The following is a 15476-nucleotide window of genomic DNA, read 5'->3' as shown; positions in this document are numbered from 1 at the left end:
ATGAGCTTTCGCTGGCTAGATTCAGTATATATATATATATCACAATAAGGAGGGTGGAGAAACTGAGCTTCCCATAACTTGTTACTTTCAGTTTGTGGTAACAGTAACTCAGTATGATAATCAGTTAGTAATATTTGATAATACGTGTGGTTTGATGAGGCTTCGGTTGTAGGCTTCAGTTGCGTATACCACAGAGATTTGTGCCATTTGATTAATTTGAAGCCATTAACTTGCAAACGGAGCACAGAGCCTTGAAAAGCAGCATTTAAACCTAGCGATGTTTATCTCTTACTGCATGAGATGAAAAGAAAAAGTTAATATATGCAAAAGTCATGCGATTACTATAGACACAGTTAACAGAATATACAATTTGCTAATATTCATTCAAGTTATGATTTTTTTTTTCTTAAAATTCCACCATAATATTTTCCAAACATTATGGGAACGTTAGCTTTGAAGGTTCTCTGAAACAAATAGTAACTTTTAAACCTATTTTTAAAACTTAGGTTTTAAAACTCAAATTCAGTATCTTAGAAAATTTTTATATAACTTTAGACCAATACAAAGAAAGGATTTTTAGAAATCTTGGCCAACTGAAAAGTATGAACATGAAAAGTATGAGCATGTACAGCACTTAATACTTAGTTGGGGCTCCTTTTGCCTAAATAATTGCAGCAATGCGGCGTGGCATGGAGTCGATCAGTCTGTGGCGCTGCCCAGGTCTTATGAGAGCCCAGGTTACTCTGATAGGGGCATTCAGCTCTTCTGCATTACTGGGTCTGGCATATCGCATCTTCCTGTTCACAATACCCTATAGATTTTCTCTGGGTTTAAGGTCAGGCAAGTTTGCTGGCCAACTAAGAACAGGGATACCATGGACCTTAAAAACCAGGTACTGGTAGCTTTGGCACTGTGTGCAGGTGCCAAGTCCTGCTGGAAAATTAAATCTGCATCTCCATAAAGTTGGTCAGCAGCAGGAAGCATGAAGTGCTCTAAAACTTCCTGGTATATGGCTGCGTTGACCTGGACCTCAGAAAACACAGTGGACCAACACCAGCAGATGACATGGCACCCCAAACCATCACTGACTGTGGAAACTTTACACTGGACCTCAAGCAACGTGGATTGTGTGCCTCTCCTCACTTCCTCCAGACTCTGGGACCCTGATTTGCAAAATTTACTTAAATCAGAGAATATAACTTTCGACCACTCAGCAGCAGTCCAGTCCCTTTTGTCTTTAGATGCTTCTGACTCTGTCTGTTGTTCAAGAGTGGCTTGACACAAGGAATGCGACAGCTGAAACCCATGTCTTGCATACGTTGTGTGTAGTGGTTCTTGAAGCACTGACTCCAGCTGGAGTCCATTTTTCTACCACATCTTTTCCTTCCCTTCGCCTCTCTATTATTGTGCTTGGACACAGAGCTCTGTGAACAGCCAGTCTCTTTTGCAATGACCTTTTGTGTCTTGCCCTACTTGTGCAAGGTGTCAGTGGTCGACTTTTGGACAATTGTCAAGTCAGCAGTTTTCCCCATGATTGTGTAGCCTACAGAACGTCTCGGTTACATATGGTAACCCTCGTTCCCTGAAGGAGGGAACGGAGACGCCACGTCGGATGACCGACGAATATGGGATATCGCTTCGATAGACCAATCTACTTCGAGTGTAAACTAAACGAGCCAATGCACATTGGCATGCAATTATTGCATCCAGCTGCCGCTGATCACTGCGTGAGTATAAGAGGGCAGCAGGTGCAATGCATACCAGTTTTTCGCTGAGGAGCCGAGCCGGGAACCCGGCAGCTCAGCGGCGGTACAGCAACCATGGCGACGGGACGTGGCGTCTCCGTTCCCTCCTTCAGGGAACGAGGGTTACCATACGTAACCGAGACGTTCCCTTTCAGTCGGTCACTCTCGACGCCACGTCGGATGACCGACGAATATGGGATCCCTATCAAAGCGCCATGGGTGCTGCCCCTTCCAGTGCCCTGTGCGAGCCGCCTGCGCCCCTATTAGGTGTAGGCCGGGGCTCAGAACAAGTAGCTCCACTCACCATTGTCAAAGCACTACCTCACTGGGTGAGATTGGATAACACTGGGAAAACGTACCCGGTCCGCTTGGAGCCGGGACGCTGCGGAAGCCCCATCCTTCCCGAAGGAGGTCTCGGAGGCAAATACACATATAGCATCCATTTAGGAGTATACGGAGAAATTTGAGGTGATTAAAACCCTCTTGGGAAGGCAGAAGTCTGCCGGGGAAACACGGGCTCTAAGGCTATACCGTGGACTATACACATACGAGTACCGCTTAGGTCTCAATATGGAGCCCAGCCTTCCATGGTTCTCACGGATTCATCATGAAGGCCTGGCGCCGGACGTTCCGCCGCGTCCAGCTGCCTAGGGTGATGGAGGAACTCAACAGGGTCTACAGTTCGGACACTCTGGAGCAGTTTTAGCAAGCCGACACTAACCGGGGCCTCTCAGTGCCACTACCCGTTTGAGGTGAGAACACAGGAGGATACCGGCTCTACACGAAGGCTATAGAACCTAGCGAACGTGTTAGGGGTCGCCCAGCCCGCAGCTCTACAAATATCTGTCAGCGAGGCGCCACGAGCCAGCGCCCAGGAGGATGCAACACTTCTAGTTGAGTGAGCTCGAAGCCTGAACGGGCAGGGCACATCCTGAGCCTGATAAGCCAGGGTTATGGCATCCACAATCCAGTGGGCCATCCTCTGCTTAGAGACGGCATTCCCCTTCTGCCGGCCTCCGTAACAGACAAAGAGCTGGTCTGAGGTCCTGAAGCTTTGCGTCCGGTCCACGTAGCACCTTAATGCTCGAACAGGACAAAGCAAAGCCAGGGCTGGGTCTGCCTCCTCCAGGGGCAGCGCTTGCAGGTTCACCACTTGGTCTTTGAAGGGTGTAGTGGGAACCTTGGGCACGTAGCCAGGCCGGGGCCTCAGGATTACCTGGGAGTCAGCCGGCCCGAACTCTAGGCACGAATCGTTGACCGAAAATGCATGCAGGTCCCCTACCCTCTTGATGGAGGCCAGTGCAAGCAGGAGCACAGTTTTCAATGAAAGAAACTTTAGCTCAACTGAATGCAAAGGCTCGAATGGGCCCTGCTGTAGTGATTTAAGCACTAGAGACAGGTCCCAAGAGGGTATACAGGGGGGCCGGGATGGATTTAACCTCCTGGCCCCTCTAAGGAACCTGATGATGAGGTCATGCTTACCCAAAGACTTCCCATTCACAGGGTCATGGTACGCAGCAATAGCGGCAACCTGGACTTTGAGGGTGGAGGGAGACAGCCTTCGCTCCAACCCTTGCTGCAAAAAGGATAGCACGGCCGCAATCGGGCATCTTCGGGGGTCTTCTCGGCGAGAAGAACACCACTCAACGAACAGGTTCCACTTCAAGGCATAGGCGTGTCTCGTAGACGGTGCTCTTGCCGAAGTGATGGTGTTAACTACCTCTTGGGGTAGGTCACCTAGAACCTCCGCGTCCCGTCCAGGGACCAAACATGGAGTTTCCAAAGGTCTGGACGCGGGTGCCAAATGGTGCCCCGTCTCTGAGTCAGTAAAACCCTCCTCAGAGGAACCAGCCAAGGAGGGGCTGTCGAGAGGAGCACTAGTTCGGGGAACCAGGTCCGAGTAGGCCAATATGGCGCTACTAGTAAGACTTGCTCCTCGTCCTCCTGGACTTTGCACAACGTCTGTGCGAGAAGGCTCACTGGGGGAAACGCATACTTGCGTAGGTCCCGCGGCCAGCTGTGTGCCAGTGCGTCCGTGCCGAGAGTTCCCTCGGTCAGGGAGTAGAAAGCCTGGCAGTGAGAGGTCTCTGGAGCAGCAAACAGGTCTACCTGAGCGGCTCTGAACCGCCTCCAAATCAGCTGGACCGTCAGGGGATGGAGTCGCCATTCTCCCGGGAGCATTGCTCAAGACAGCTCGTCGGCTGTACGACTGAGCAGGCCTGGAATGTGAACAGCACGAAGTGACCTCAGAACCTTCTGACTCCAAAGGAGGAGGTGGCGGGCGAGTTGCAAGATGCGACGAGAGCGCAGACCACCTTGGTGGTTGATGTACGCAACAGTCGCAGTGTTGTCCAATCGGACCAGCACAGGCTTGCCTCGTAAGAGACCTTTGAGACGGTTCAAGGCAAGGTGCGTTGCTAACAACTCTAGGCAATTGATGTGCCACTGCAGCTGCGGGCCCGTCCAAACCCCTGAGACTGCATGCCCGTTGTACGTGGCCCCCCCGGCGGTGGTGGAGGCATGCGTGTAAACCACAGCATGCCTGGAGATCTGCTCTAGGGGCACCCCTGCCCATAGGAATGCCAGATCTGACCACGGAGTGAGGGTTTGGCGACAGGCCGGTGTAACTTGGACCCGGTGAGTGCCGCGCTTCCACACCCACCTCGGGACTCGGCCATAAAGCCAGTGCCGGAGCGGTCTCATATGTGATAGGCCGAGCGGTGTAAGTGCCGCTGTGGCCACCATATGCCCCAGGAGCCTCTGAAAGAGTTTCAGTGGGACCGCCGTCCTGCTCTTGGACGTATTCAAGCAGGCTAGCACCGACCGCGCACGTTCCTCTGTGAGGCGTGCTGTCTGTTCGACCGAATCCAACTCCATACCGAGAAAAGAGATCCTCTGCAATGGTGAGAGTTTGCTCTTTTCCCAGCTGACCTGAAGGCCCAACAGGCTCAGGTGCCGGAGCACCACATTCCTGTGCTCGCACAACTGATCTCGAGACTGTGCTAGTATCAGCCAATTGAGAATGCGAACACTCTGCTCTCTGAGAGGAACGAGAGCTGCCTCCGTGACTTCCGTGAAGACACAGGGAGACTGGGACAGCCGGAAGGGCAGGACCTTGTACTGATATGCTAGTCCTTCGAACGCAAGCCGCAGAAAAGGTCTGTGGCGCGGAAGTATGGACACATGAAAGTACACGTCCTTCAGGTCGATCGCTGCAAACCAATCTTGGGGACGGATGCACCTGAAAATGCGTTTCTGTGTCAACATTTTGAACTGTAGCCGATAGAGGCCCGATTCAAAACTCGCAGATCCAAGACCGGTCGTAACCCACCGCTTTTCTTGGGTACAATGAGGTACGGGCTGTAAAGCCCCTTCCTCATATCGGCTGGAGGGACCGGCTCTATCGCGGCCTTCGCCAGTAGGACTGCAATCTCTTTCCGCAAGACAGGGGCATCGGACGCTTCCACTGTAGTGAAGCGGACACCGCAGAGCTTGGGGGGAAGCCGGGCGATCTGAATCGCATAGCCGAGGCTGATGGTTCGCAGAAGCCAGCGAGACGGGCTGGGTAGCGCTGACCAGGCGCCTAAGAACCGTACAAGCGGGACCAGCAGAACCACAGCCGTACCCGCAGTGGGGCAGCGAGGTGGAACACAGGGGCCCAACTCGGGCGGCTTGTGAGCAGGCCGGAGTGTGGTGCGAGTGTGGGGTGCAGGGCTCACCTGGTTCCACGGGTTGGCAGAGGGTGCGTGAGTAGGGCCTTTGTTGACGCTCTCGAACCGCCCGCAGCTGCCATCTGGCGAAGGAGGAGGATGAGTGAGGTCCGGTGCTTGGCCGTCCGCAACCCTCCGTGCCCTCCTGGGACCCAGAGAGGGAGGAAACTACTCTCCTGTCGAGATTTCCAAATTCTCCGCCTGGCCCTCCTCTAGGGGAGGGAGAGGTGCCTACACCATCCCCCAGAAAGCAGCTACCTCTCTCTGGGTCACCCGTCCCAGGGCCTCTTGCTCTTCTGCTTACCGTCAGGTTTGACGGGGGCCAGGACGGGAGGGGCAGCCTGCCTGTGCCCAGCTCAACGGCACCACTTGGAGGCTGCTGCAGATGCGACGCGTGAGCAGGGGCGGATGCAGGGGGCTGCCCTCGGCGACGAGCAGGCTGGGGCACTGCAGCCGGCGGGTGGGTGGAGATAGCAGCAGCTGCCCGCCGGGGCAGGATGTGTCGGATCGCCTCAGTCTGCTTCTGGGCAGCCGAGAATTGCTGGGCCAAAATCTCGACTGCGTCGCCGAAGAGGCCGGTCTGGGACACAGGGGCATTGAGAAACCGGACCTTGTCGGTGTCCCTCATGTCTGCCAGACCCAGCCACAGATGGCGCTCCTGGACCACTAATGTGGACATCGCACGACCCAGCGAACTCGCGGTGACCTTCGTCGCTCGAAGCGCAAGGTCAGTGGCGGTTCGGAGCTCTTCCAGAAGCGCTGGATCGTGACCACCCTCGTGCAGGTCTTTCAGTGCCTTAGCCTTGTGCACCTGCAGTAACGCCATAGCGTGTAAGGCAGAAGCAGCTTCCCCGCAAGCCACATAGGCACTGCCGGTCAGACCAGACGAGTGCCTACAGAAACGAAATCCACGAAAGCCACCTCAGCGTGCTCGACGCCCAGACACGTGAGGCAGCGACCGTGACCATCACCCGGTGCCAGGTAACGACCGCACCCAGAAACGCACGGGTGAAACGGCATCCTTATAAGGACGATCCGTCGTCTTTACAGAGACGCACCCGTGAAGCTCTTTTAGAGAGAATTTGCTCTTTTAGGAAATGCTCTTTCAGTGCTGAGGCGCACAGGGGGGATGGCCGCTTGCAACACGACAGGGGTAGTGCAACCTGAAGTGTGCAAATCCACTCGACACAGGAAACGACCGCCGCTGAAGCGCCGTCTCGCCAACACACGAAGCTTCCGAGAGCGTGCTGAATCCGTAGTTCACAGCAGACACAGTTGAGCAGAGCGATACTAACGCTCGGCTCCGAAGCGAAAAGCTGGTATGCATTGCACCTGCTGCCCTCTTATACTCACGCAGTGATCAGCGGCAGCTGGATGCAATAATTGCATGCCAATGTGCATTGGCTCGTTTAGTTTACACTCGAAGTAGATTGGTCTATCGAAGCGATATCCCATATTCGTCGGTCATCCGACGTGGCGTCGAGAGTGACCGACTGAAAGGGAACTAGACTGAGAGACCATTTAAAGACATTTGCAGGTGTTTTGAGTTAATTAGATGATTGAAGTGTGGCACCAGGTGTCTTCAATATTGAACCTTTTCACAATATTCTAATTTTTTGAGATATTGAATTTGGTATTTTCATTAGTGTCAGTTATAATCATCAAAATTAAAAGAAATAACATTTGAAATATATCAGTATGTGTGTAATTAATGAATATAATACACATACAAGTTCCACTTTTTGAATGGAATTAGTTAAATAAATCAACTTTATTGAAAGTTACTTATTGCCAGATTAGTCATCTCAAAAAAGGCATGATTGTTTGGCACGATGACCTGCCTTTATTGATTATGGTGACAGTGGCTTCATTATCGCAAAACAGCAAAATGCGTTTCCTTGACCACGCTGAACCCCAGATTATGCTGGCGAAGACTAAAGGATAAATCTCGTAGAGCGCAGTAGACACAGAGTATCATTTTTTCTTTGGAAATTCGTTTGGCCATTTGTCTGCGAACCATTGCCCTTGAATAAAACCACCAAAGCCAATAGATGGGGTGGCATCGGTAAATAGATGTAGATCTGCGGAGGATTCAAAAGCGTCATTGTAAAAGAAAGAAATGCCGTTCCAATCATTAGTCCAAAATTTTATATTGGAGGAATATCCATCATCTATCTGGATTGGATCACTTAATTTTTTGAGGGAATGAGCCATAGTTAACAACTGAGAAATAAAAGCTCTGCCTTTTGATATGATGCTCATTGCAAAATTGAGGTGACCGAGCCGAGAGAGCATATCTCATTCCGAGACACAGCATAGAGAGGAAAAAGATTCCAGAAAAGATCTGATATTTAAGAGTTTCTCTTGTGGAAGGGAAGATTGCATTTTGACTGTGTCAAGAGAAATGCCTAGGAATTCTAATGAAGTAGAAGGGCCCAATGTTTTTTTCAGCAGAGAGGGGAATGCCAACGTTGCTAAAAATGTGTTTAAGAATGCTGAGGTTGGGAGATTGTGAAGACGGAAAGTCGATTAGCAAAAAATCATCTAGTAAATGCAAAACGAAAGGAAGCTTACAGACGTTCAGCAGAATTCAACACAGAGCTTCGGAGAGACTGTTAAAGCTATGCGGGCTACTTCAACAAACGAAAGTAAACCTCACAGCAAAGTAGAATTTTGAATTCCATTTGATTCCAAAATATGGCCAGTCGGAGGGGTGAATTGGCATAGTTTTAAAAGCGTCGGTAATGTCAGCTTTGGCTAACCAGGCGCCTTGACCAGCTAATTTGATTAACTGGATGGTGTTATCCACTGTAGCGTAATGAAGGGAAAAGGGTTTTAAGGGAATGCATTCGTAAACGCTAGCTATGTTGGAGGAATGTGGAGAAGACATGTCGAAGATTAGATGTTTTTTACCTGAATATTTGCGAGTTGCAATGCCGATGGAATTCATTCGAAAAGGAGAGAAAGGAGAAGAAGTGAAAGGGCTGATAAAATATCCTTAAGTAACCTCTTTGTCTAGAAGAACTGAAACCACATCATGTTCGTGCCTGGCAGATTGCAAAATTTTTGGCAACAACAGAGGCAGAAAGATGAGAAAGGATACCCAACCGGAACCCTTGGAACAAACTGGTGATTAAATAATCAACAAATAATGGATCGGGGTGAGAAGAGAGGTAGCTTGAAAGATTAGGAATATTAATAGGGGTAGATTGGTGTTTATTTAGAATTTTTTTCCGAATTGGGGATTTCCCCTGGGTTGCACGCTTGTACCGCGACAGCTGGATAAACAGATTTCGGGTGTGGATCCTTGCAAACACTACAAATATGAGCAAAATTGCAATTAGGAAAAAGAACAAACAGCTTCATTTAATTGAATGCAAAGAGGTATGCCACTGAATTCAGCCACAGTTGAGCGACCCCTGGAGTTTGAAGAAGGCCCTACATTTCCAGGACAGTGGACAGCAGCTGGATAATTGCTGGCGAAAGCTTTTAAGTTTTTTTTGCCTCCAAAGTGGTGGATGAGCAGTTCGGTGTTGGTAACTGACCAGTCTAGCCTTGAATTAAAAAGTGAGATAAAGGAGGCAGATTTGGCTGTAAAGGACTTTTTTGGACATATTTGGATTAGATGTTTTTTGTTGTTGTTGTTTTTTGTTGTCATTCCTGCACTTGTTAATTGGTTGTCAAGTTTGTTCATTTGATTTCATTATGTGCATGTGTGTGTCATTATCTCCTCTACTTAAGTTCCAATCTCTTTGTGTTTTATTGTTGTGTCTCATCCTTCCAAAGTTGCCTTTATTTTCTGAGTTCATGTTCTGTAAATGTTTATTATGGTTGTCATAAACATTTATATCTAATTTATTTAAATCTCTACACAATATATCAATAGTATCAATGTATATTATGTTTATTGAAAGAAAATTTACAGGGTAAATCAACTCAACACATCCCAAAACATGAAAAAAAAAAAAAACAGTGGTTGTCTTCAAATATCAAACTCTCTGTCCTCAGTTTCATATAAAAAAAAATCAGCTCAATCAAAAAATTATAATAATCACCCCATTTTATTGAATTGACATCAATTAAATTTTCCAATTATGCTCTTTATCCATGTAAGATATGCTGAAATCTTAGTATAAACTTCAGGTTTCTTTGGGGAATTACAGAGATCAGGGTGACCAAAAGAAGTGACACCAACTGCAGTGTTTCCACAAACCAAAGGACCTCCTGAATCCCCCTGTTAAGAAACAGATCAACACTTCAGTCACATGCTGTCATAATTCATAACTAAAACTATATCGAACAATAAGATTTGGTGAATCAGATATGTTTTACATACATCACAGCTTCCTCCTTTGCCATAAACACACATCATCTGTGAAGTTGAAAAGTATTTCTTCCCCCATTTATGTTCACATTCCGTATTATTCATGACCTTCACGTCTGTCTCCATGAGGTGATCGCTTTTGTTGCCCTTAGCTTCTAAACTTCCCCAGCCTGCGACACTGCAAACTGAACCTGCCTCGATAATGCTTCCTTCTTCTGGTATGGATATCCACTTGATATTGTCATTCAGTTGCACATTTTTTTGTAACTGTAATAATAAAAACAATCCAGCATCATTAATACATTTTTTTAAATAAAAATATTCTATAATATACTGGCTGTTTTTCTGCATGAAAGTTTAATATGTCAACTAAATAAGTGCAGTTTGTTACCTTCAAAAGCAGGATGTCATTAACAAAGGATCCCTTAGTGTAGTTTGGATGCTGATGATATGAATCCACTGTGTATCGGAATGAATTTTCACTCTTTTTTAGGTCATGTGCACCTAGCACAACCGTCAGAACTGGAGCACTGGTAAAAATTACAGGTTTTATTTAGCAATTACTTTTTCCACAGTCTGTAATATATACATAAGTATGTTCTTAAGTGGGTTTGCAATTACACATCAACCAACTCTCATTAGAGTATTAGTAGACTGTTAGGTTAGGGTTATGGTTAGTAGAACAAGTTGACATACAGAGTTACTTAATATCAATAGAATGTCTGTTATTAAAATAAACTGTTATCGGATATTTAGCAGGCCGTCTAATACTCTAATGACTGGTTGTTGCAAAGTTACTTAGTTAATTAGTAGAATGTCTAAAGTGGACTATCAAAATAAAGTGTTATATTATCTACCATACAGTAGGGTGTGACGGTTCGTATATAACTGTGAGACCGACGGTTATAGTTGAACACCGTCATTAGAACTCTATAACCGCCAAAACCGTGTCATTAAAATATTTTTTATCAACATTTTTTATCAAAAATTATTTTCATTTTTTAGATAGGATCATAAGATGCGCAATATATCGGGAGACATGGTTTTTACCTCTTAATGAAGTTTTGTAAATCGTCAGACATGATATTTACCACTTCATTAAATTTTGCTTTGTAGAAAACCTTTCTTAAAAACCTTTATCTTAATTTTAATAAATGTGTCATCAACCAATTGCATGTATTTTAATAAATAAAAAGCAAGTAAAGCAGACAATGATAACCGTGACATGGAAGCACCAGCGCGCCGCGTTCACTTGCACTGCACTGTGACCTAGAGCACATCTCATCGTAAATGAAACTCAGCGTAGGCCTATGCCTCATACTTTAGCATTAAATATCTTTGCTGCATCCTTTCTAGAACAGACAATGGCTTTTTTTTTGCGGCTCGTATCAGCAAAGCATTGCATCGCCATAGACCGCAAAACAAGCAACGGATGGCGGGCGGGTGCGGCTTTGAAACTTGCTCTATGATTTCCATGAAGCAAAAAACAAGGACGGAATCTCGAAATCCAGTCATGAAAATGAAACTTGCATTTTAATATGGACAGTCATGGAATTTGCCAAAGTTAGCATAAAATAATCAAATCAAATCTCCATATGGACCAGTATCTGTAAATGTTAAGCCGCAAAAGTTGTTTAAAATATAAATCCGTGTTCTGCGCGTCTCTGTGTGAATTAATGAATGGCAGAGACGTGCAGGTTTGTTTACTACATAGACTGAAGCGCATGACGCTTGCATTAATTTCAGCATCTGAGCTTCAGAGTTCTCTCTCCTTCAAGCGATCTGAACTTTTCAGCTCATCTCAATGGACACACAGCGCAGCTGTATTTGACACTCTGTAAACTCTTTGTGAATGCGCACGACTCACCGTCACTTTACTGATAGCGCTGTTTCTCACACATGCAAAGAGAGAGAGAGCGAGAGTCTTACCACGCTTAAACAACACCTTATATGTAAACTATTCTTTGTTGTCTTCTCCTGTCAAAATAATGGATTTAATTTAGAATTATTCATATTCATTTTCGAACAAGCAGAAGACATACCAGTTTCTCCGGTAGTGGGCGGAGCTAATGGGCAAATGGCAATGGCTTTTTTTTTTTTTGCGGCTCGCATCAGCAAAGCATTGCATCGCCATAGACCCCAAAACAATCAGCGGATGGCGGGCGGGTGCGGCTTTGAAATTTGATCAGAAAACGTTGGCGCGGATAATGAGTTTTGTGACAGATCTCCTTAATAAATGGAGGTCTGAAATCTCTGCCCTTTACCGATCAGAGCGCGCGCTGACACGGAGTTAACCCGCTATCTCCAAGAACAACCAATTGACTTGGACCCCCCCCCGACGGTTATGTTATGAACCGTCACATTTGACTCACGTCATAACCGTCATCACCAATTCTGAAACCGGCACACCCCTACCATACAGTATATAATTAACTAAGTTACTACTTGTCTTACTCGTTTCGGCAATGTGCAGCAGTCATGACATAATTATTAGAGATAAGGCATCCACCACAGGTATGATGCTCCTTTGCTTGAACAGACACCATGTAAGGTCTGGAGTGGGGTTTTGCTTCCCTGCCGTTCACTATACCCACATTCACATGAGCTGAGAGAGAAAATGTTTATTATTATTGTTCCTCCTCACTGTCTTACTGTATATGTGCTACAAAAACTTTGTTTAATTATCATTTTTTAAATCAGTCTCACCAGTGAAGGTCAGGTGTGCCAGCAGAGAGGCCAGCAGGAGCAGAGAGATGATGGTCATCTTGAAGACGATCAATGAATAATGAGCTTTCGCTGGCTAGATTCAGTATATATATATATATATCACAATAAGGAGGGTGGCGAAACTGAGCTTCCCATAACTTGTTACTTTCAGTTTGTGGTAACAGTAACTCAGTATGGTAATCAGTAGATAGTAATATTTGATAATACGTGTGGCTTGATGAGGCTTCGGTTGTAGGCTTCAGTTGCGTATACCACAAAGATTTGTTCCATTTGATTAATTTGAAGCCATTAACTTGCAAATGGAGCACAGAGCCTTGAGGTCAAAGAAGCAGCAGGCAAATCTAGCGAAGTTGATCTTTTACTGCATGAGATGAAAAGAAAGACATTACGCTACAGCAATTTTTAGCTAATCATTTATATTAACTTAAGTGATGATAAATGAAAAAACTAAACCTCAACCGTCATCTACAAGGTTACAGTCTATACCTCTAGTCTAGAGGGCACAATGAGGGCATGTAAACATGCATCACACACACTGCCTTTTACAGAACACTGTGTGAGTGAAAGACTTATCATTATTCAGCCTAGTTTTGTGAAAGAGTTTACGTATGCAAAAGTCATGTGACCTGTGAAAAGTATTATTGTTTTGCATATTTAATATGATGCATTTCCTATATACACAGCTAACAGAATATGTTCTAATAAGATTTTGCAAATGTTTCGATTAAGTTATACTTTTTTTTTTATGTTCTACCATAACATGTGCCTTGTGCTTAGGTTTCAGATTTAGGTCTTTCTTGAAATAGCATGCAGAGCAAAGCTGATGCAGTTTACACTCTTCAGATGGATGAAGTAAAAATTCACAGCTATTGTAGCAAAATCTTGTAGCTCATGAGCTTCAACCACAAGTGTCAGACGAAAGCACTGGGCATTGATAAGCCCATGGTGTCACATTTAACACGTGTGTGATATTTAAAAGACAAATTATTCATAAAAAATACATATTATTCAAAAAATGTTAGAAAATTATTCATAATTTATTGATTCTCCCTAATGCCTCTTTTTCTCTTCTAAAGTTTATTTTCCAAAAATGTTACTGTGATTCACTATTTAACTTTGACTATATTCACAATATGTTCAAAACCTGCCACAGGCACAGATGAAAGTTTTACTCTGCTATTATTGAGTCTGTTCTGTGCTCTTCTCTAACTGTCTTGTGTGGGACAGCCAGCAAATCAGATTTAAGAAGACTGCAATGGACTGTTAGGACCACAGAAAGGATCATTGGTGTGCACCTGCCCAGTCTTTAGGTCTTGTAGAACTCCAGAGTGAAGAAACGGGCAGGTAACATCATCAAAGACCCCTCTCACACAAAACGCAACCTGTTTGCTCTTCTCCCCTCGGGCAGACGCTACAGATCTCTGGGCACTAGAACATCTAGACATAAAAAATAAATAAAAAATGCCATCTCCTGCTTAAACAGCTAACATATCAATCATTACCTGTGTTCTGTAATTCATTTTCTTTAATTATTGCCTTCTCAAGTATTACTTAAATACATACACCTATCTCCATTATTTAAACAGTTCTATATAGAGTAAAAATGCACAAACCTGTACATAAATCAATATACTGTTTCAGATTCGTTCACATTATTTATTGCTAAGTCTTGCTAAATTTATTTCGATTTTTTTGTTCTCATGTCAGATGTGTATGTATGCATGTATTTTTGTATATACCAGGAGCACCTTAAAAAACCACAACAAATGCCTTGTGTTTGTGCACACCTGGTGAATAAAGCTGATTCTGATTCTGATTAAAATTAAAGGTGCTTCAGATGCCTCTTTGTCTAAATGGTCCAATGGTTTGTGGCAAAAGTAGTTTCTTCAGATTATTAAATGGTAAGAAAGAGATGGTTCTTTGTGGAACCAAAATTGGTTCCTCTATGGAATCAATTCTATGGCAGAACCTTTTGAATCACCTTTATTTTTAAGAGTGTATATATTGGCCAAATATATGTCATATTAAGGACCACTTGGTCCTTGCTGGTGCTTGGCATGCTACATTTATAAAAAAAATTTGGAAACATTTTTGATTAAGTTCTACACATTCTTGTGTTATCATCATGTCAATTACAAATTTCCAATTATGCTGATCCATACAATAAATGCTGAAATCCTGGTATAGTCAAGACAAACTCATCAAAGAGGAATCCTCTGCAGATATGCCGCTAGTTCTTCTGAAGAGAAACTATGTACGTTTACTATAGCCTCATTCTCACGAGCTGAGAGAAAAACAGGTTGGAGTGGGTGAAGACTCAGCTTTTGATGTCAGTTACATTGAGTAACATTATCTTTAACAAGATAAATTCTTGGTAAGCCTTGTGAACTCATAACCAAAACCAAAACTTGTTACTGTTATGTCTGTACCTCAGCTAGCAAGCATCTACTTACACTGGTGTGTGAAAAAGCGAGGCCCGAAGTACACTTTTTTTCTACACAGGTAGCACATACAAATACAGTACAAACATTCCAACATTAAAAATTAAGACTAATTTTTTGATTCTATAACATTCTATTTCCATACATAATCCTACAGGGGGCACAATCTTATAGCTTGTTCTTTATGTGGCAATAACTTTGTTCTGACAGAAGAGGCCTCTATAAACACATCTGATGTGAGTTTTAGATCGGCTTTAGCAGGTCTCAGTGCAAAATGCCACAGAAAGTGACAATAGTTTTAAAATATACAAAATATTAGATGCAGAAATGTGCCTAGTAATATATTTAATTATACTTATATACACACTGAACTTCATTATATCTTGTATAGTATGGATTCATATTATAAAGTTAATAAAGATTAAATAAATGTTTAGGATGCAAAATGATCTTTAGTTTCTTCTTGTATTGATTTCTTTCCTTTTCTTCATTTAAACTTATTTGATATTTACAATTCTGGTTACATAAA

The 15476-nt window shown here is 44.4% G+C and overlaps 1 protein-coding gene across 1 annotated transcript; it reads right to left on the bottom strand.

Annotated features, from left to right (window-relative positions):
- Positions 1–9436: 9436 nt before the first annotated feature.
- Positions 9437–12547, bottom strand: LOC113079837 (granzyme B-like). Its single transcript, XM_026252061.1, has 5 exons — positions 12486–12547; positions 12234–12384; positions 10114–10309; positions 9792–10046; positions 9437–9689 (listed from the first exon to the last, which is right to left on the bottom strand). The coding sequence occupies exons 1-5, from the start codon at positions 12541–12543 to the stop codon at positions 9531–9533; spliced, it is 819 nt and encodes a 272-aa protein (XP_026107846.1). The 5' UTR covers positions 12544–12547; the 3' UTR covers positions 9437–9530.
- Between the last annotated feature and the right edge of the window lie 2929 nt (positions 12548–15476).

The sequence above is a fragment of the Carassius auratus genome, unplaced genomic scaffold (genome assembly GCF_003368295.1).
Source record: "Carassius auratus strain Wakin unplaced genomic scaffold, ASM336829v1 scaf_tig00029436, whole genome shotgun sequence".
Lineage (NCBI taxonomy): Eukaryota > Metazoa > Chordata > Actinopteri > Cypriniformes > Cyprinidae > Carassius > Carassius auratus.
Note: the sequence above shows the minus strand (reverse complement) of the source record. Positions and strands in the feature narration are given on the sequence as shown.